At 55.0% G+C, this 21,824-nt stretch overlaps 2 protein-coding genes across 5 annotated transcripts in view; both read right to left on the bottom strand.

The window, feature by feature from the left end:
* CYP46A1 (cytochrome P450 family 46 subfamily A member 1) overlaps positions 1-12,695 on the bottom strand; it is a 28,889-nt gene extending 16,194 nt beyond the window's left edge. The window contains exons 1-3 of the mRNA XM_026012561.2: positions 12,414-12,695; positions 5,923-6,003; positions 5,291-5,372 (exon numbers count right to left, since the gene is read on the bottom strand). Coding sequence (XP_025868346.1) covers positions 5,291-5,372; positions 5,923-6,003; positions 12,414-12,535 — 285 coding nt within the window. The 5' untranslated portion in view covers positions 12,536-12,695. The remainder of the gene's footprint in view (positions 1-5,290; positions 5,373-5,922; positions 6,004-12,413) is intronic.
* Positions 12,696-17,729: 5,034 nt separating this feature from the next.
* HHIPL1 (HHIP like 1) overlaps positions 17,730-21,824 on the bottom strand; it is a 46,764-nt gene continuing 42,669 nt past the window's right edge. For all 4 annotated transcript variants that reach the window (XM_026012559.2, XM_072762284.1, XM_072762281.1 and 1 more), the window contains 2 exons: positions 21,346-21,428; positions 17,730-19,280 (listed from right to left, as the gene is read on the bottom strand). In XM_026012559.2, coding sequence (XP_025868344.2) covers positions 18,724-19,280; positions 21,346-21,428 — 640 coding nt within the window. In that variant the 3' untranslated portion in view covers positions 17,730-18,723. The remainder of the gene's footprint in view (positions 19,281-21,345; positions 21,429-21,824) is intronic.

The raw sequence follows: 21,824 nt of genomic DNA, 5'->3' as shown, positions 1-21,824 counted from the left end.
AAAAAAGGCAAAATGCATGAATGTCTCTTTTCAGATACTAGTCAACAGGAAGTACAGGATTGTGAATCCTAAGAGAAGGAAAAGAGAAAAAAAAGATGTGAGCCTACGACCAAAGATTAATTACTCCAGCTTTCTGCGATTTTAGGATAAAGGCTCTAAAAGATAAAACTCAAGTATAGCCCAGCAGGCTTACCAAATTGATGAGACAGAAATCAGAGTCCAGACAGATCAGAGGAGACTAGAATTTGTAGAGCACAGGAACTAAGGGGAGGGAGCTATGCATACAAAGGGCTCTTGTGCAGAAATCTGCATAGGGATCCCTACACTTTTGGATGACTACCAACCTGGGCACATGTACAGTGAAACAAGACTAAGTTTAAAACAACTTCTGTGGATGCCTGGGTGGCTCAGTGGTTGAGCACCTGTCTTTGGCTCAGGTCATGATCCCAGGGGCCTGGGATCGTGTCCCACATCAGGCTCCATGCAGGGAGCCTGCTTCTCCCTCTGCCTATGTCTCTGCTTCTCTCTCTGTGTCTCTCATGAATAAATAAATAAAATCTAAAAAAAAAAAAAAAACAACTTCCAGGAAAAAGGAGAATTATTGAGTAATTATATGCTGAACGATTCTCAGAGCTTATGCAGGCCAAGTACTGTTCAAGTTCCCACTGGCCAGAGTTAAACCTCAGACATAAGGCCTTTACGTGGTCCCCAGAAGAGTCACTCCTTAGTAGTGGGGCTAAGCTAATGCTAGAGTAAAATTTGACCCTAGACCAACCCTACAAGAGCCTTCAAGCAAACCTGGAAAGGATCAAACTGATCCACAGATAACTTTACCATCTGCCAAAATGGATTCCAGTACCCTTCAAAAGAATAAAACAAAATTGAGCACTCCAAAATGTACAACTGACAATGTTCAGGATCCAATATGAAATCACTAGACATGCCAAAGAGTGGAAAAATCTACCTACAACCAGGCCCAGAAATAACAGAGATGATGGAGTTTGCAGAAAGGAACTTTTACACATTTGTTACAAATATTGAAAATATGCTCAAGGAGCCCACATATCCAAGAAGTTCAAAGACTCCTACGTAGCATTAACAAAAAGAACATGGGACAAAAAAAAAAAAAAAAAAGAACATGGGACACCTGGGTGGCTCAGTGGTTAAGTGTCTGCTTTTGGCTCAGCACATGATCCTGGAGTCCTGGGATCAAGTCCCGCATTGGGCCCCCGGCATGGAGCCTGCTTCTCCCTCTGCCTGTGTCTCTGTCTCTTTCTCTCTCTCTGTCTCTCATGAATAAATAAATAAAACCTTTTAAAAAAAAGAACAGTACACCGAAGTGGATCATAATCAAATTCCTGACATCAGTGGTAAACAGAAAATCTTATAAGTAGACAGAGATGAAGTAGTATTTTATTTGAAGATAGACTAAGTTAAAGATTATACTATAAATCCTAGGACAACTACTAAGAGAGAGAGAAGGAGATCTAATAAGCAAATAGTAGAGATAAAATGGAATACTGAAACATATTCAATCACGGGGATCCCTGGGGGGCTCAGCAGTTTAGAGCCTGTCTTCGGCCCAGGACATGATCCTGGAGTCCAAGGATTGAGTCCCACATCAGGCTCCCCATATGGAGCCTGCTTCTCCCTCTGCCTATGTCTCTGCCTCTCTCTCTCTCTGTATCTCTCATGACAAAATAAATAAAATCTTTAAAAAAAAAAACATATTCAATCCAAAAGAAGACAGGAAAGGAGAAGAGGGGACAAACAAGAGATAGGACGAGAGCAAATAACAGCATGGTAGCTGTAAACCTTAGCATTTCAATAATTACAATAAATATAAATAACCTAAGCACTCCAATTAAAAGGAAGAGATTTTGAGGCTATAAAACAGCAAAATCCAACTATATGCTATTTATACAAAACCCACTCTAAATATAAAAACCCAGGGGGGCCTGGGTGGCTCAGTTAAGTGTCTACCTTTGGCTCAGGACATGATCCCAGGGTCCTGGGATCGAGCCCCACATTGGGCTCCCAGCTTTGCCAGGAGCCTATTTCTCCCTCTCGACTCTACTCGTTCGTTCTCTCTCTCTCTCCCTTTCTCTCTCTCTCAAATAAATAAATAAATTTTAAAAAACAAACAAATAAATAAATAAATATAAAAACCCAGAGATAGGTTAAAAATAAAAGGATAGCAAAAGATACACCAAGCAACACTAACTGGAATGGCTCTGTTAATATTAGACAAAATGTCCTCAAGAGATAGAATATCACCAAGGATAAATTAGGAGGACATTTCTAAAGACACAAGGGTCAATTAATCACAAAGACACATCAGTCTTAAATGTGTGCACACCTAATAACAGAACTCCAAAATGCATGAAGCAAAACTGATAGAACCAAAAACAGAAATAGAAAAACTCATGATTCTGGTCAGAGAGTTCAACATTCCTCTCCAAGTAATTGTTAAAACAACTACAGAAAATTAGTGAAGATTTAGAAGATTTGGTTAATACTATCAACCAACTTCTCGTAACTGATATTTCTAAAATATTATATTCAACAATCATAGAATATACATTCTTTTTAAGTGCTCATAAACAGAGATGCCTGTGTGGCTCAGTGGTTAAGCATCTGTCTTGGCTCAGGGCATTATCCTGGAGCCCTGGGATCCAGTCCTACATCGGGCTCCCCATAGGGAGCCTGCTTCTCCCTCTGCCTGTGTCTCTGCCTCTCTCTCTGTGTATCTCATGAATTAATAAATTTTAAAAATCTTTACGTGCTCATAAACATTCACAAAGATGGACCATATACGAGGTCATAAAACAAGCTTCAATTCATTTGGGTGAATTGAATCATGAAGAGTATTTTCTCTGAACTCATAGAATTAAACTAGAAATCAGGCAGCCCTGGTGGCGCAGCGGTTTACCGTCACCTGCAGCCTGGGGTGTGATCCTGGAGACCTGGGATCGAGGCCCACGTCAGGCTCCCTGCATGGAACCTGCTTCTCCCTCTGCCTGTGTCTCTGCCCCTCTCTCTCTCTCTCTCTCTCTCTCTCTGAATAAATAAATAAAATATTTTTAAAAAACTAATGAGGTTTTAAAAAAAATTAAACTAGAAATCAATAACAAAAGGTATTTGGAAATACCATAATATTTAGAAATTGAATAACACACATCTAGATAATCCATGAATCAAAGAAGAAATCACAAGGGAAGTTAGAAACTGTTTTGAGGGGCATCTGGGTGGCTCAATTGGTTAAGCATCTGCCTTCAGCACAAGTCATGATCCCAGAGTCCTGGGACTGAACCCTACATTGGGCTCCTTTCTCAGTGGGAGTCTGCTTCTCCCTCCACCCTTTCCCCTGCTCCTATGCTCTCTCGCTCTGAAATAAAGTCTTAAAAAAAAAGAAAAAGAAACTGTTTTGAACCAAATGAAAATAAAAGTACAATATATTGAAATATATTGCTAATGTAGTACTTATGAGGAGATGTTCGGCTGTGAGTGCTTATATTAGAAAAGAAACAAGGTCTAAAATCAAGTTTCTAAACTCCCACCTTAAAAAAATTGAACAAGAACAAATTAAACTCAAAGTGGAAATAATGAAGAGCAGAAGGGAGGAAAAGAAATCATAAAGGAGGGAAAGGAAATAAAGAGCAGAAAGGAAATACTAAAGAGCAGAAATCAATAAAACAGAAAATGGATAAACAATGGAGAAATCCAATAAAACCAAAAACAGGTTCTTTGAAGAGATAAATAAAATTGATAAACCTTTAAGCCTGATTAAGAAAATAAGAGAAAACCCAAATTACTGTCTGCAGGAATGAGAGAGGGTATAGCACCACAGAGCCAGTAGACATGAAAAAGTTAATCAATAAATATTATGGACAACTTTATACCAATAATTTTAACAATTGGATGAAATGGACAAATGCCTTGAAAGACACAAATTACCAAACCCAAGAAAAACAGAAAATTGGAATGGCCATAAATCACTTAATTAAAACAAAACAAAAGGTGCTTCCTTCAGAGAAAATGCCAGGCCCAGATGGCTCCACCAGTGAGTCCTATCAAACATTCAAGGAAGAAATGACACCACGTCATACAAACTCTTTCAGAAAACAGAGAAAGGGATACATTTCCCAACTCCTCTTACAAGGTCTATTGATCCACAAACCAGACAAAGGAATTATAAGAAAATAATAAATATAGAAACAAAAATTCTTAGCAGAAGATGAGCAAATTTTATCATGACCGGGAATGCAAGGTTGGTTTAACGCTTGAATATTAACCAATGCAACTCATCATATTAACATATATGGTTCAACTTTTCTCATTGAGTGTCATGAAGTTCTTTGTATATGGTTTTTGGTAGCATGCTTGAAAAATCTTAAACTGTGTCCATATTTGAAATTAAACTTTTTAAAATGATTTTTAGCATCCTGTTAGAGACACCATGGTCGTTCAGCTTTTCTCCTGATCTGGACCGTAAGTTGCATTCTCCCGCTCTCATGCCAAGAATCACCCTGCACATCTGCTGCGTACCCACTGTGAGAAATGAAGCACTGTCACTTACTGGGCAATTGCTGTGTGCCAAGCACAGGCTAGGTGGCTCACACACCTAGTTATTTCACCTCCACGCTTACAACCACCTGTCAGAGAGGCATCATCCCTCTTACAGATGAGGAAACAGAGATCCAGAGTGATGGCAGAGCCACCAGACCTGAGCCCAGTTTAGCCAACTCCAAAGTAAATGAGCTGATGGCCATTCTTAGCACCTACATGGCAGGCACCATCCTGTACACCTGTACACCCCCTGTACCCCCTGTCTGTTTCCTCGTCTCTAACACAGGGGCTGATAAGAGTCTCTACCCCTGTGACTATTAAATGGGTTAATAATCATGAAATACACAAAGAAGTGCATGTTTAAGTGTCTTATGCCCCTTTATTAAATAAATATTTGTGTATATGAATATTTATTAAATAAATCAATGACTATTTAATTCTCACCATAGCCCAGAGACAGAGGGGTTATGATCCCACCCTGAAGATAAAAGAACCAAGGCTGAGGGAGGTTAGCTAGCTAAATGTGTGTGCACCCCCTGGGCAAAACTCCCAAACAGTGGGTGGTCAGAGAGAAAGATGCCATACGTTTTTGGATCCTTGGGAAACCAGCCCAAACTCTGGTGCCTCTGGGACATTTCCCCACAGTCCCTGGGGTCAAATTTCGTGCCCACAACCCAGGGAAGGGAAGGCCCCTCCCCATGGAATCCACCCTGCTTCCTACCTTGACCGACTCAGGGCTCGTGACGATGACCGAGGTTTTGTGGAAGACGTTGACCCGCACAACGGGGCCATACTTCTTAGCCCTGGAAACCAGAATGACCCAAAGGAAGCTGTCAGCTGTGGGAGAGGTGACTATCATCCTCACCACCCAGCAGGAGGATCAGGATGTCCCATCCCAGGAGGGGCTTGACATGGTCTCCCTGCTGGGTCACACACACCCCCCCCCCCCCCCCCCCGGTCTCAGTTCCGACATCCATAGAAGTAGGGTTGCTACACTCCTCCTTTGCTGGGAACCAAGCGATATCGTGCCTTTGAAAATGCTTTGGCAAGTGTAAAGCACCATTGTCTACACTGACTATGACCGAGTCACATACCCCGCCCAGCTTACAGATGAAGAAACTGAGGCTCAGAGTTTCTCATGGCCAGTCTCAGGTCACACGGCTGCGAAAGGCAGAGTCAGCTGCTTTCTGAACCAGCCTCTCCTACCTCTCCACTCAGGGGAGGAACTTTGGGGGTGGGAGTGACCTGTCCCGGGGGGGGGGGAGGTGTGTATGCTGACCTGGGGGGTGGAGGGGGGTGAAGCATGAGGGCCCTGGGCTGGAGTAAGGGCAACAAACGACAATCAGGACCCACCAATCCAAAAACACATCTTGGAGCACGCGGCCACAAACCTCATCCTTTTTCCAGAAGTAGGGGAGGTGTCCTAGAAGGAAACTAGAAGAAACAGGAAACGTTAAGATCACCAGAAGTCACCATTAAAGAGTGCTCCCTCCCCCCACAGGACTCTGGGAGGTCGGCGTCATTAGGCCCACTTCACAGATGGGAGGACTGAGGCCTGAGGAGTTGTGGCACTGGCTCAGGGGCACCTGGCAGTTGGAATGCAGGCGGGATGCAAACCCAGGTCTGGCCAGCTCCAGAGCTTTCCATAGAGGGGAAATGGAGAAGGATGAAACCATCTCCCTGGTGCAGAGGCCGGGGGCTGGCGCATCCAAAGTGAACAATGGTATTGTGTGCAATTACATCCACGAACACTCACTACATGCTGGGCACCATTCCACCCCTCTTTCCACCTGAGCCCCCGCCACCACCTGGAGGAAGGTCTATTGTTAACCTGTCCCATAGGCAGGGGAGCTGCAGCCAGAGAGGTAGTCATCAGCCCACCATGGCACAGCGAGGACGGGGTCACCCCAAGGTCCTTCTCACCCAGGGATTGTTTAGTCATGCTCAGTCTGCAGTGCAGGTGTGTAAGTCTGGTGTGATCACCACAATGTGAAAAAGTCTGTCTGGTGTCACCTTGTGGCACATTTTTAAGGTGTTTCCTATCTCCCGTGTGACTTATTCCAGACAAGCTCACTTACTACACCATCTAGAGCGAGTTTTCTGGGTCAGAGACCTCACCTTTCCTGGAGGGAGATAGAGAGCAAATAAACAAATAGGTAAGTATGAAGTCGGAGAGCGATGGGAGAAAAATCAGGGGGTTAGGTAATCAGAGGTGGAGATAGGACGGGGGTTGTTACTTTCTGCAGGTGGGTCAGGAAATGTCCCTCTAAGAAGGTAACATTTGAGCTGCAATAAGTGAGGGACGTGGCTGCCCAGGTATCTAGGGGAAGAGCATTCCAGGCAAAGGGAAGAGCAGGTGCCAAGGTCCTGAGGTAGGAGTGTGCTTGGTAAGTTTGAAGAACAGGGAGAAGGTGTTGAGGCTGGAGAGGAGTGTTTGAGGGTGATGTGGCACGGGATGGGGTCCCCAAGGTAGGGGGCAGATCACCAACAGCCTTGTGCACTGTTGTTGAAACTTTTGCTTTGACCTTGAAGTGGGGGCCACTGGAGGGTTTTGAGCGGAGCAGAGACAGGGTCTGACGGGTTTCTAAGGGCTCATCTCACGGCTGCTGTGCTGAGAGTACATGGGGCGGGTGGGGGCAGGAATGGAGGCAGGGACACCAGTGAGGGGCTGTGAGAGGGGACAGGGCTCAGACCCATGCAGGCGAGAACCCGGTTTCCAGTGCGTGTTGTCAGAGGAGCCAAGCGGACTTGCTGTGGGTGTGGGTGTGAGAGCGCTGTCAGGCTGAGCCAAGTCTCCTGGCCTGAGCGTTACAAGGATGGATGGGGCTGCCACTTACTAAGGCGAGGAGGCCTGAGAAGGAGCTGGTGGGGGGCAGCAGGCCCCATCATGCCCTTGTCCCTGCAGGCAGGTGGGGTTTTGAGGGTGAGCACTGAGGCTCTGCCTGCAGGAAGGGGGGTCCTGAAGTTCCAGCTCACCACCCCCCCTCCCCCCCAGCAGCCTCCACCGATGACCCTGCGGCCTCCACCTGGGTGGGGTCAGCTCCCAGAGCTCCCCAGGGAGGAGGGGTTTGCACTTCTGTTGCTCCCAGAGGTAATCTGCCCTACTGGCTTTCTGACCTGCCAGGCTAGAGACATGAATGGGACAGTCCTCAGCAGAGAGGCAGCACTCACAGCCCAGCAACTGGATTAGACCACAAGGGGGGGCGAGTGTAGACAGAGAAGAGACCCCAGGACTGAGCCAGGCAGTCAGGCAGCAAAGGGACCACCGGCCAGGGAGACTGAGCAGGAGCTGCTGGGGAGGCCCAAGGAGAGCCAGGGGTGTGGAGTGGGGAGCCTGCGGAGAGAGCGGGACAGGAGGGGCTGGCACTACCCCAGGCTGCCCTGGGCCCGGGCAAGAGCAGGACGGAAGCGCTACCCTGGGCGCAGCTCCCGGGAGGTCACTCGGCCAAAGCAGGGTGGGCGGAGAGGTGGGTGCCAGAGCCCCAGGGGGTGGCAGGCCCAAGAGAGGGAAGGAAGGATGGGGCCCAAAGATAGACAGGCTTGGGGTGGGTGCTGAGGGGGTGCAGAGACAGGGGGTGGCATTTGGAGGGAACGAGAAGGGAAGAGATGGATTTTTTTGTGTGTGTTTTTTTTGTTGTTTTTGTTTTACAACATGTTATATAAAAATCAGAATGATGCAGGAGACAAGGAAAACTGATGGCACAGGAGGGGGGCCCGGCTGGGGCCAGGGTTGCTGAACCGAGGGGACGGCTCCCCGTGGCCAGAAGCACTGAGGTCCCCCTGGGAAGGGCGCGTGGGCCCCGGGCAGGGATGGGGGTAGCTGGCGGTGGCGGCACAGCCCTGGAAGGAAGTTCTCTCAGGCTGCTCCATTTACTCAGGGAAGTAGGAGGCAAGAAGAAAGGCTGGGAGTGGGGATGGAGGGGGAGGTGGCAGGAACTGAAGAGAAGCAAGAAACACTTCAAGAGTGGGCGGCCAAATGCACGAGGAAGGAAGTGCAGGGCGGCCGCCGGGCAGCTGAAGCCCACGGGGGTGAGCGGCCCTGAACTTCCGCTGCTCCACCTGCAGAAAGATGGGCCGTGGACGTCCCACACGGCTGGCTGTATTTCCAGAATAATCTGGTATCCAGGGTCACTCCCTACAGCTGCCCCGTTTGGGGAGAATGTTCTTTTGGGACCACCTGAGTGAGAACAGGATCTAGGCGTTCCTCACTGTCCCAGGCCTGTCTGGGAGCCTCTGCTGTAAGCACGGGGGCCCATGGCCACCTGGGGGAGAAGGTGAGTGACACCCCAAGAGGGCCAAGGGGACAGAGGAGTATGGGGTCCCACTGCCGGGCACCGATGGAAACTAAAACCTCTTCCCTCCGGCCCCTGCAGGGGGCGCTGGGGAGCCAAAGGCAGGGCTGGAAGACCAGGTGTTGGAAATAGGTAAGGGATGCAGAATTCCCAGGGGGTGGAACCTGGGATGGGGCTGGGGGCGACAGAGGCAGGCCCCTGCTGGCAGGCTGAGCATGACAGGGCTGCCCCCCAGGAGACAGAGGCGGGTGAGAATCCTCCGCCCTGCCGGGTCCGTGGCACATGCAGTTTCCCATAACACTGTGGTTGGCACAGCAGCAATCCAAGGTTTCCTGAGGGCAAAGTCTTGGATCGTAAAGAAGCAGAGGTCACCTGGAGGGTCCACTGTGAGGCCAGCCCCAAGGATGAAGGGAGCCCACACAGTGGCTGGGGGGGCGGACACCTCCAGGAGTGAGGGTGAGTGGCCATGACTGTGCCCCATGCCAGTGGGAGGGGTGGTGAGTGCTCAGCTGGGCACCCAAGGTTGGGTGCGCCACCCAACAGTGCCAGTAAGGGGTGGGGTCTCCACCATTGCCAGGAGCCAAAGGGCCATTTGTTGAACAGGCCCCACCTGGGGCAGTTTGGCAAGTGGGAACGGGAGTAGGGAACCAGTGCCACCCAAGAGTCGCACTTGAAAAACTTATTCTGCAATCAATAAAAACTGGAAGAGAGAGACGCTTTTCTGTTGTCAAGTTTACATTCATCCCACGCTGCCAGGAGAGTGGGGGCTGATGAGGAAGCTGAGAGCAGTGACAGGGAAATGAAGAAACCACAAGTGTGTGTGTGGGACCCAAAGGTGGGGTCTGAGTTTTCAGCCGCTACACGGATGGTTGCAGTAGGATGTTGTGTGTGGGAAACTCCAGGAGGGTATCCTGGAGGAGAGGGCATCCTGGCGACACCTGCTGGATAAGGAGGAAGATGGGTGGGGGTGGGGAGAGCACAGCAGCTGCTCCTTGTAAGGCAGAGGGATCCTTGCCTGAAAGTTGGCAAAGCCTGGAAGCAACCAAGGGGCAAACGTTACTACTAGAGACCCGGTATGTACACTTCTTGCCAACCATGGTGTTGCCAATCACGGTTTGAGGATCCAGGCTTTGGATACCAAAGCATGAGCTAGAAGAAGCTCCAGAACTTTCATTTAGCACAGGTTTATATGTGACCACCAAACAACTGTTAATCCCAAATCTTTTTGCATATGCATCGTTCAGTTCACCTCCTTAGAATAAAGAGCCCAACTATAATTATGTTTAATTATATAATTAGTATTATATAATTAACCTCCTCCCATTCTCCCACCCACCCACACGCACCTGTAGGTCACACGTCGCTTCTGCAGTGTAGGACTCGGGGGAGAAATCGGGCATAAGAGGGAAGAAATACAGACACATACTACTACAAGGATGAACCTTGAAACCATGATGCTGAGTGAAAAAAGCCAGCCACAAAAAGGCCACAGATTGTATGATCCCATTTATGTGTAACATCCAGACAAATCTAGAAAACAGATTAGTGGTTGCCTAGGGCTGGGGGGTGAGGGGTGGGGGGGGGAGGTGAGGCGTGACAACTAACGGGTGCTGGGTTTCTGTTTGGGGGATGAAAATGTTCTGGAACCAGTGGTTAAGAATGATATACTCTGTCACTATACCAAAAAGTACTCATGGGACCCTTTAAGAGGGTAAATTTTATGGCATAATTTCATTTTAAAAATGCAATTTAAAAAAAAATGATAAAGGCGAGGGGCAGAAAGGGGCTTGATTTAAGGTTCTGCCTTCTTGAGACAAAGAGACTTAGACCAGATCTGCAGTGCTTGAAGCACTTGGGTTTACGAGAAGACCAAGTCACGGTGAGACCTAGCCGAACAAGCACAAAGCTCATTCAATCCCAAGCTGTCGATGGCTGGTTTGCAAAGTTGGAAGGGTGACAGTGTACCTAACAGAACTGGTAGGCGACTTCCACCATCCACTTTGAATCACTGTTTATCGGGTATCTACTATGCCTGTACCAGCTGCTGCCGCTGCTGTGCCAGATGTCAGGGACAAAGCAGTGAACAAGACAGACACAGGCCTACGGGAGAGACAGACACTTAACAAAAGGTTGCACAAATAATTACCCAACTCTTACAATGACATAGAGTTCACAAAATGAACATGATATATCCGGGCACGGAAGCAGGTGGGAACCTCCCTGAGGAGTTAGCATGGAAGCCTCGCCTGGAAGGTGAGGGGAAGAACCATCTAGGTGGCATGGAAGACAGAGCTGCTAAGCATGGGGAAAGGAAGACCCCAAGGTGGGCGAGGGCACCTGGGAAGACAGAGGGCCAGCAGGGGGGGACAATCGCCTCCCTGTATCACCAGCCACAGAGATCTTTCCCAAAACCACCAAACAGGGATTCAGGCTTCCGATGCCAGGTCATCTGGCTTGTGCTGGAGGTGGGCACCTTCCAGAAGGTTCATGTCCTGAGGTTTTAAAAAGCGTGTCTACTACCATTGTTTATTCATTCATTCAACAAATATTTATTGAGCGTCTGCAATGTGCCAGGTGCTGGGGATACACGAGCGAACACACAGCATCCCTGCCCTCCCGGGGCTCACATTCTAAAGGGGGAGACAGACACAGTCAACAAGTGAACAGACAGTCAACAAGTGAACACAAGGTAACTTCAGGGGTGATGGCCCCTTAAGGAGTTGCGGGCTAGGTGGGCTTTACACAGGGTGGACGGGGAAGAGCACGACCCTGGAGCTGCAGGAGGGGGGTTGCAGTGAGCAAGCAAGGGAGGGGGGTGATGAGAACAGTACAGAGTGGGGTTCTGAGAACTCAGCAGGGGCCTTGCTGGCCACAGAACAGACTTAATCCAGAATTTAGATTTCCTTCTCAAGTGATGGAAAGCTTTTGGAGCAGAGAAATGACACATTTGATTTAAGCTTCAGAAAGGTCATTTGATTTGAGCTTCAGAAAGGTAAGCTTCTGGTTGGGGGGTGGGGGAGGCCAAGCTAGGTGGGGGTGGGGGACCAGGATGGATGGAAGTGCTAAGAAGACAAAAAGGGTACATATACCAGGACAGACATACAAAGGGGAATGTGACCAAAGGAAAGTGTGTTCCGATCCCGGTGGAGCGACCCCGTTCCAAGTCCCAAAGTTAAGAGCGCCCACTTCAGAGCCAAGGCGACCCCGGGCTGAAATCTAGGCTTACCAACTGTGTGACCTTGGGCAGGTGACTTTGCCTCTGCGCGCCTCAGTCTCCTCGTCTGAACGATGGGGTAACAATAGCGCCTACCTAACAGGGTTGTCGCTGCCATCACGTTTGTGGGGCCCAGCAGAGCGCGGTGGGCGCCGAGCAGCTGCTGCGGCTGTGAGTAATTTGTTACTAAGAATAGTTAGCGCCCCTCTCCCGGCCGCCGCCTCCCAGCGGCCACGCGCAACCGCGAGGCTGGACCCCCGGGCCCACGCCGGCTTGGACGCGCCCCCCGGCCCCTCTCGAGCGCCCCATCCAGGCCCCCGCCCCCACCCCCCGCTCACCTGGGCCGCGGCGGCCCGGGGATGTGCTCGTAGCGGCTGCGAGCGCGGTGCACGAAGGTGCAGCAGAGGCCGAAGGCGACCAGGACGGCGCTGCCGAGCAGCAGCAGCAGCCCGGGGCTCATGGCTCCCGGGCAGGCCAGGCCAGGGTCGGGGCCGGGCACCGAGGGGGCGGGAGGCCGCGAGCCGACTCAGCTGTCAGCGCCGCGCGCCGCCTCGGCCCCAGGCCCGGCGCGACCCAGCACCGCCCACTCCCGCTCGGCTCCGCCCCCGCCGGCCCGACCCCGCCCAGGGCGCTCCGGCCCCGCCAACCGCGTCTCCGCCTCCGCCTCCCGCTCCCGGGCCCCGCCCCAGCCCCGCCCCCGGCCCCGCCCTCGGCCCCGCCCCGCTCCAGCCCAGGCCCCGCCCAGAGCACGGGATTTCCGCCAATCACGACGCCGCTTCTGGCTCAGACCCCCCGGGCCCCGCCCTCTCCCCGCCTCCCCAGGCCCCGCCTCCCTAGGCCCCGCCCCCGGCCCCTCCAGCTCCGTTCCCACGGCGGCTCCGCCCAGAACGCGTTGTCCTTGGCAACCCCGATTCCTCCGCGCTTCCTGCCCCGGCGGCGGTGTTGGGTCCCGCTGGCTGGTTCCGCTCTCTCGGGCGCCTGCAAATAACGGTTCTCTCCGGTGCGAGGCCCCTTCCCGGGAACCCCATCCCAGCCTCCAAGCCTCCGGCTGTTCCCACACCCCTCTCTGGAGCCCCCAACCCCCAAAGCTCGTGCCCCCTGCCTGGCCGGTCCCCGCGGCGCCCACGGGGCAGGTGGCGAGGACCCCGGGGACGCAGGGAGGTTGTGTCTGCAAATGAGGAGCGCACAGCTGGACCAGGGTCTGCCCTCCCGGCGTCTGGGCGCCTCCAGAACCCCCCAGACCCAGGAACAGCCGGGTCGGAGGCGTCGACCCAGGTCCAAAGGAGCCGCAGGTGGGGCCCGTGCAAATCTGGGTACGCAAGGTGGCCCTGGAGGGATGGCGACACATGTGCCCGCGGGGACCATAGGGTATCTGTGAAGTACTAACCGAGCCTTCCGTTTATGTAACCCGCTTCTCCCCACCCGTCCGGGTGTGACAGAGCAAGCCCAGCTCTGCACTTCCAGTTCTCACCCCTGCACTGGGGAGGCCACCCAGAGTGGGAGCAGCGGATGGGAAGGGCCGAGTGTGCACACTCCTGGTACCTGTAAAGCTCCAACGGGCTGGGAAGGAGGCGCCCAAAGACTGAGGCTGCCGGGTGCCTGAGAAGGGGACATGCCCCTGCCCCATTCGTGGGCCGGTCCCGGAGAGGTTTGGGGGGCTGGGAAACAGAGGTCTGTGTACCTCTTTCCCCGGGGCAGCCAGGGACGGTCCTCCCGTCAGGGCCATGACTGTGAGGGTTGTGTGCCCTGCAGGGTGATGGGGAGCACCACGCTTTAGCAGCTGGACCTAGGGACGCCTGGGTGACTCAGTGGTGGAGCGTCTGCCTTTGGCTCAGGGCGTGATCCGGGGTCCCGCATGGGGCTCCCCGCTTGGAGCCTGCTTCTCCCTCTGCCTGTGTCAGTGCCTCTCTCTGTGTCACTCATGAATAAATAAATAAAATCTTAAAACAACAACAAAAGCTGGACCCAGAGAATTTCTGTCCCTGGACCCCCACAACCTGGGCGTCCATCCTTCCCACCCAGCCCACCCAGCCCAGGGAGCTGGACACCACTAGTCTGGGGCTCAGAGGCATTGGCTTGCCGTGGTGCCTGCCCCCATGTGGCGGTAAGAAGCAGCCACTGGCTGGCCCTGCTTAGAGAGGGTGGGTGGGGGTGGGCAGGTTAGGGAGCCCCTCCTGGGCTGTGAAAGTTCCAGGAGCTGGGGGCAATCTGGACAGAGGACCCCCAACCATTGTTTTTTTGAGGACAGGGCCAGATCCTAAACTGCTCTGGGCACAGGCTGGGGTCTCACACGAGGCGGGCATGGGGAAGCCTCAGGGTACTTCTGCGAGCCTGAGCCTGTCCAACTAGAGCGAAGGAGAGGAATGGGCCTTAACATTCTCTGGTGCATCACTCAACACCGGTAACCTCAAGCTCAATGTGGCCATGGGCCCACTGGCATTTCTGCCCACGGGACACCCCTGTCGCTGACTGGGGCGAGTCAACAGTATCTCCTCCCCTTGTACCAAGTCTACTGCTGTCCCACTGCCACCTCATCTGATTCTCCAGCTCTCCTGTGATCAGGTGGGGAGTGATGAGAGAGAGGGCACCCCAAGGCTGGGGTGGGTCTCCGCGCCCTTCGCCTGGGCAGGCAGCACTACAAGCCGCCGGCAGAGGGAGCTGCCTGGAAGCACGTGGCCAACCACCTGGCCCTTCGCAGGAAAGGTCTAGACTCCAGGGTCCTCAATGTGGTAGCCACTGGCCACAGGTGCCAGTCCAGCCACTTGAAACATGGCCAGTCCAAGCTGAGATGTTCTGTGTGTGTAGAACAGACACTGGATTACACTGATTGGATATAAAAAATGTTTTTAAAATCTCATTAATATTTGTATATTAACTGATAAAATGATAATTTTCAAATATGCTGGGTTAAAGAAAATATCTTATTAAAATTAATTTCACCCTGATTTCGTGTTACATTTTTAGCACGGCTACTAGAGAATTTAAAGTGACCGATGTGACTCTGATGATCAGACAGCACTAGTTGGGAGTGGTTCTCAAAGTGTGGCCCCTAGCTCGACAGCAATAGCATCACCCAGTGTCACAATGCAAATTCTCAGCCCCGCTGAGATCTACTGAGTCAAAAACTCTGATAGGCCCCCAGCGAGTGGTATGTGAACCAGCCCTACGAGTGTTTCTGCTCAAGTTTGAGAACACGGGGCAAGAAGTGGTCCCCCAGCAGGAATCGCTCAGCGGGATCGCGGGCTCTGAAGGCTTCCCGCTCTGAAGGCAGGCTCTGGAGTAGCTGCCCTCGCTTGAGTGGTGCAAAGCTGCCTCCCATCGGAATGTGGGACCAAGGCCCCGGCCTGGGTCCGGCTTGTTGGAGGGGTTCAGGTAAACAGGGGATAAACGAGGCCCTGTCGGTGACCCGGAGTGTCATTACCTGAGGCTGACACCATGGATGCAGTCCTGGGTGCTACGCCACACCTGGGACATCCCTGCCCCATTTGGGCTCTAAGGATTCAAAAACTGAGCTGTGTGACACCGGGTGGAGGCGGCCCCTCTCTGGGCCAGGTTCTGAGAGACCACTCTAACTGCTGACTGGAAGCCCGATTAGAACGGAAGATGGCAGAGGTTGACGGGGAGCAGAGGGAGCCTTGGCCAGGGTCACCCCTATCTCCAGAAACCCTGGAGGGCTCTGAGGCAGGATCAGAGTCCCAGGGGACAGAGTCACTTGTGGATGCTCCCTCGGCAGCCAGCTGTAGGTAGTGGAGTGAAAGGAGCACTGGACGGCAAGTCTGAAGCTGGCTCTGCCTCTTTCTAGGCTTGTGTCCCCATCTGCACAATGACAGGGGCCTATGGGAATTGGGGCCGACACTGAATTCAATGCTCTTTAGACAGCGGTGTGATGGCCCAAAGCTGGGTCTCCAGAGCCCTACTGCCTGGTTTCAAATATTGGTTACACGACGTTCGACAAGTAAGGAAGCTTCTCCGGGCCTCAGTTTGCACATCTGTACAATGAAGGGTGAGCATCATAGCTGCCTCCTACAGGTTAACAGGAGGATTGAGTGAGTGAATACTAAGTAAAACTTTTAGGACTGTGCCTAGCACATAGTAAGTGCTCAGCAAACGTCAGCTATCCGCCCTTGTTACTGCTGAAGGGGCAGTGAGTCTGTGTCGGCCTCCTCGTCAGGAGTCAGGCTGAAGCCTAAGCCTTGTTTGGAGCCGAGGGGTCAGGAGGACTGAAGGGAAAAGCACCCCGCCCAGAGGAGTGGAGGGGCCTAAGACTGCTCCCAGTTGTCTCCCAAACTATTCTCAGGGCCTGGCTGAGGGCTGGACCACTCCACCACGTGGGGGAAGGTACTAGAGGCCCAGCTGGTGGCTCTAGGCCATCACTGCTGAGGAGCAGTGGGAGATGCACCCCCCCATCACTTATGCCCCACTTCCCAGGCCACACCTGATGGCATCTTGGCTCTCAGGCCCTGACATGAAGGGAGAAAGATCACAGGGTGAGGAAGGGCAGGGAAGGGCATGGAGGAGCCCCAGGAAGAGGCTGTACAACCCCCCAACACCACTGTTCGGGGCCCAGGAGGACCAACAGCTCTGGTCGCCCCACTGGGTAGGGCCAGAGTGCTGCCCTGCTCTGGAGGGCCACCCACCTTCCCTGGGCTCTAGTCTCTGCTCAGCCCCATCTGGGACAGGCCCAGGACACTCAGCCTCCCCAGGCTCATTTCTCCATGTGCGTGGTGGGGAGTTGGGCCCTCGCAGCTGGCACTGTTCGGAATTTCCCTGCATCTGGAGGAGATGCCCTTTGGCTACCGCTGGGCAATGGGACGAGGCAGGGGCCTCCAGCAGGTGCTTCCTGGCCAGGCTGGCAGCCCACAGTGGGCTAGAGCCCGGCGTGGTGGGGGAGGGACCCCTGGGCCAAGCCGCATCTTGCTGCTGGCCTAGCAACACATGGACCAGGTAGTTCACGAGTTAGGATGCCAGCAGGTGTGAGCTAGGCTGTGTGTGCTCTTCTCCCCTCTCTGGCTGTGCCCCTCAGTTTCTCTGCCCATAAAAGGAGCAGGAGAAGGGGGCTTTTCAAAGGCTTAAGCGAGTTCACACATGCTGTACTGTCCTTACCACGGTGTCCTGCACACAGGCCACGCTCAGCGGCAGGGCTGTGGTCTCCAGGTGGGCTCAAGGTGGCCAGGCCCAGGGCCCTTGCCAACCGCACTGAAGGCAGAGGTACGAGAAGTCCGAGAGGTGACCTTGAGCTTTCTTCTGCCGTCCTGTACTCCATACTCAGCTCATGAGCAGCCAGGAGGCACCCCCCCCGCCCCCCGCCAGGACTTGCCTGCTCCATTTCCTCTGCTGGGCACACCACCCCTGGCGCCGGCTCAGCTCTCAGAATAATGGACAGCATGGGCTGGGATGACCCCTCTAGAGCCCCAACGGGCCCTGGCATGGGCTATATCCTGTCCTCACCGCCCAGTGCCCATCTGCTTAGCCTCTCTGTATGTCCAACTGTACTTGACACCCCCCCACAGACCCGGCACAGGGCCAGGGTGGAGGCCCTCAGTGGGCAAAGGAACTTCCACCCGTGAGCAGGAAGGAGGCTCCCGGCCTCGCCTCCCTCCCTCACCCCCACCTCCGGCTCCCAGGCGGTGTGGGTCAGAGAGAAGAAGCAGGAAGGGGGTTGTAAACAGTCACGTTGTTGGCACATCATTGGGTGACAGAGCATTAGGAGACCTTCTGGACCCCTGGTCAGGGGCATGGTGGGGGGTCCCCTGGGATTTCACTTTGCAGTGTGTGGATGGAGATGACCAAGGTGGCTCCGGTGGCCCCAACACCGCCTTCAAAGTGGAGAAACCTGATGCCCTACTCACTCACTGGGCGGCGTGGTGCTTGGAGTGGCCAGGTGGGTGGCTTCTGTCCCAGTGAGCACTAGGGGGTCAGGTCTCAGGGCCAGGGGCCCCAGCGCTGTCCCCGGAGCACCCACATGGCCCCAGCATGTTGATGAAGCCCAAGGGGACCAGGAGGCTTCTCCCAGAGGTGAGCTAGTACCCCGTCCCCCAGCCGGCCCTCCCCGGATGCTCACTTCCCCAGGGAGCCTGATCCTCACCCAGACAGCCACGGCCCACAGTTCACCCCGGACCCATCCGTCTAACAGCTTCCCTTTGCCCCACGGGATGCCTACCTGTTCTCTTCCGCACCTCTACCTGCCAGGCCACCCAACCATGATCTTTGAGTCACCTTCCTCAGGCCACACTCCAGATGGTCCAGGGCCCTCCACTCTAGCCCCGGGCAGGACAGGCCTGGTCCCCTCCCTCAATCTGCCAGCTATGCCTCCGTTAATGTGGCCAAGGGCATGCCTGCCCTTGAAGGGTGGTCGTCCTCGGTGCTCAGGGTCGGTGGCCAGACTGTGCCTGCGCGTGCCTGAGATGTTTGGAGGTAAGAAAAGAACACCTGGCGCCCATGGCCACACAGACCCCAACAGGCTGTGGCTTCTGGCCCGCGGAAGACACAGGGGCGGGGACACAGAGCACGCGAGCCCTGCACCCCCCACGGCCCACGCGGCCACGGGACAGCGTTACAGGCGAGCCCCTCGGCCCGCAGGGTCGCGCGCACCGGGCGCACAGGGCGCAGGGGCCCGGCCAGGCTGCGGCGCGTGGAGGCGGTGCTCGCCTACAGGTCGGGGTCCTGGTGGCTGCACACGACGCCCGCGTCCTCCTGGTGCCCGCAGTTGTGAGTCCCCACGCCGGCGTGTGTGCACTCCAGCAGGTTGCGCTCGCTGCCCGCGCAGCGCACGTCGTCCAGCAGGATGGGCAGCGCGCGGCCCTCCCCGAACTCCGCGCGCTTGGTGGCCCGCGCGGCGTGCGCGAAGCCCAGCTGGCGGCACACGACGGCGGCAGCCTTGGTGTCCCAGGCGTCGTCGCACACGGTGCCCCAGCGTCCTCCCGCGAACACCTCCACGCGCCCGCGCCCGGGACTCAGGCCCGCGGGCCGCACCAGGCGCACGGCGCCTTCGTGGGGCGCGGGGTCCGCGGTACCGGGTCGACCCCGCCGCCGCCCGCCACCCCTCCGACCCCCAGGCCGCCGGGTGGGCCTTGCGGGGCGCGGGGTGGGCCTTGCGGGGCGCGGGGTGGGCGCGGGCGCAGCAGCGGTGGGGCGGCGGCGGCGGGGCGCCTGGGTGGGTGCTCGCGCTGGGGGCCGCGGGGTGCTCTCTGCCCTCCGGATGAACTCTGCGCAGAGGAAGAGCCTGCGGTCAGAGCGACCCGCCCCAGCTCTCCACCACGGAACGCAGACCCCTCGGGAAAGATGTTCCCATCCTGCCCTCCACTCCGACCCCGGGGATGGGGTACCTCTTGGGGATACCGGCCTGGAGCTGCTGCGAGGTGCTTCCTCAGTCATTCTGCAAACGCTGGCCGGCTGCTGCTTTGTGCTAGTCTGCCTCTGCGGTGTCCCCCCACCCCTGGTCCTGCCCTCCTGGGAGTGTCTAGTCTGGGAACAGGGATGGGGGAACAGCCCCTCACACTGTTAAGCCATGAGCCCAGTGGAAGGGGAGAAGTATCTGGGAGGGCTTCGGAGAGTAAGTGACCCTTTCTGGCTCCCGTCTGGTTTAGGTGTAAGGAAGCTGAGGCCCCCTGAGGGGGAGATCTGCTGAGGATCTAAGGCACGCAGGCAGGATGGGAACTGGACTGCCCAGGGCTGTCTGGATAGGGTGCAGCTCTCCCCTCCAGGCTCCCAAGGCTGCTGGCTGGAGCTGGGGCCCACGCTGACCAGAGCCATGGTGGGGCACAGGGCACCCCAAACCTCTACCCCACCACAGGGCCTCGGTACATAGGCATGGGGAGCTGAGGTGGGCGACTCCCTTTGACACCCCTCCCACCCCCCCCCCCCGGCAATACATGGCCCTGACGCTCAGCCCTGGTCAGCCCCAGAGATAAACCTCACTCTGCTTGGGACACTCTGCCAGGACAGGCACAACTCCTAGACTTCTCCCTGACTATGGGGAAGGACCCAAGGGTCACCAGTCCCTCTAGCCACCACCCCCCATCTCAGCTGAGATGAAGGCTAAGAAGGGGCCTTGATTCAAGGCCATGAGCAGGGCAGGGCCAGGAGCATGGGATGTGGGCCAGATGCTCCCCCTCCCTGCACCCTGGCTCCCACTCCACCTGCGGGGAAGGGCTCCCGGCTCCCCAGGCTGTCAGGGAGCCTTCTGCTTTGGCTCCTGCTAGTTCTGCAGCCTAGACTGTCCCCCCCACCCCACCCCCAGTGCACACTTCATTCCAGGCTCAACCCCCAGCCTCCGGGAACTCCCCACCCCCACCCTGGTCCTGCACTGCCCTGGGTCCCCATGGCAGCTGGCACACACTTCTGTAATGGCCCTGGGATAATAAATGACTTTTCTGTCTGTCCCAGGAGGGACAGGGCCTGGTCTGACTTTTCCTGTGGCTCCAGCATCCAGCACCAAATGGGTAACAATAGAAAGTGCCAGAAACTGCTGAATGAATGGAAAACTCGCCAAGGCCTGAAACCAACCGCAGCTAGGATTAACCTCCCCAAACTCTGAGCTCATTCCTGCCCCCACCTTTCCTCTGCTGGGGGCACTGCTGCCTCAAGGCTGCCCACCCCAAGCCGCCGGGTGCCCAGCACCCCTCCTTTCCTTCTTCCCTACACCTCCTCCACCAGCTGTGATCTATCTGTTGGGTACCCTTGGCCCACAGGGTGATTTTTAAGATTATGAGCACAAGTTGCCAAAATTTGCAAATGGAGAGACTGTATGTAACAACCCAAGAAGGCAGGTTTGTGTCTGTCTTGCTCAAGGTGTACCTCCAGCATGAAGGATGAAGGTTGGCTCTGAGGTCACAAGGACTTGCGCCCACCTTCCTCCCCACCAGTCTTGTTGGAACTGAACCATCTCATGGCAGCCCCTAGGGAGATGCGCCTGCCCCGTGGCACCTTCTCCCAGCATGACTCCTTCTGGTGTTGCCCCCACCCATATGTACCCGCTGCCTCTGCCTGTCCTGAGAGCTCAGAGTGCACCTTGCGAGACACCAGTTAGCCCTATCTTTCCCTCACCCCCTCTGAGGCCTGCAGCCCCTTGGGACCACTCACCCATGGCCTGGGGTCAAGGAGCTCCACCCACTTCGAGCATCTAATGGGTGCCATTCCCAATGCTAGGCATCGGGGCCCAGGAGGGACATCCAGAACCAGCTGGAAGGACCCATATCGGGTGGGGGAGCCGCTCGGTATGGGCTGCAGGTGCTTCCCTCCCCCACTGCACCCTTGTCGGTAGGCACTTACTTTCTTTGGGCACAAAACGGATGAGGTGGCTCCTCACCTTCACCTGGGCAGGCTGGATCCGACACTTGCCGGGTGGTGCCCGTCTGCCGACATACAGGAGGTCATGAGTGCCCGCCTGGGAGCCTGCCCTGAGCCTGTCCCCCTGTAGCCAGGCAGGTGCGCATTCAGGCCCGGGCAGTTGTGCGTGGGAACACCACGTGGGAACAGCGGCGGCCATTGGTGGAGTGCACCCTACATGCTCCAGGCCCCTGGGGCTCGAGGAACCCAACTCCAGGACAGAAGTCCTATATAACAGCCTGTCAAGTGTCTGCTCAGCATCTGCTTCAAGAGTGCTAGGGCCGGTGTTCTGATTCAGACCAGGAACTGCCTTGGGAATGTGATCAAATGTCACAGCCCTCTTCTTTCCACCACCCGCCCCCTCCTGTAACTGTGACTGCAGCCCGATTCCTGCACCCGGCCCGGCCCCCATGCCCCACAGC

The sequence above is a fragment of the Vulpes vulpes genome, chromosome 6 (assembly GCF_048418805.1).
Source record: "Vulpes vulpes isolate BD-2025 chromosome 6, VulVul3, whole genome shotgun sequence".
Lineage (NCBI taxonomy): Eukaryota > Metazoa > Chordata > Mammalia > Carnivora > Canidae > Vulpes > Vulpes vulpes.
This window is presented reverse-complemented; position numbering and strand designations above follow the sequence as displayed.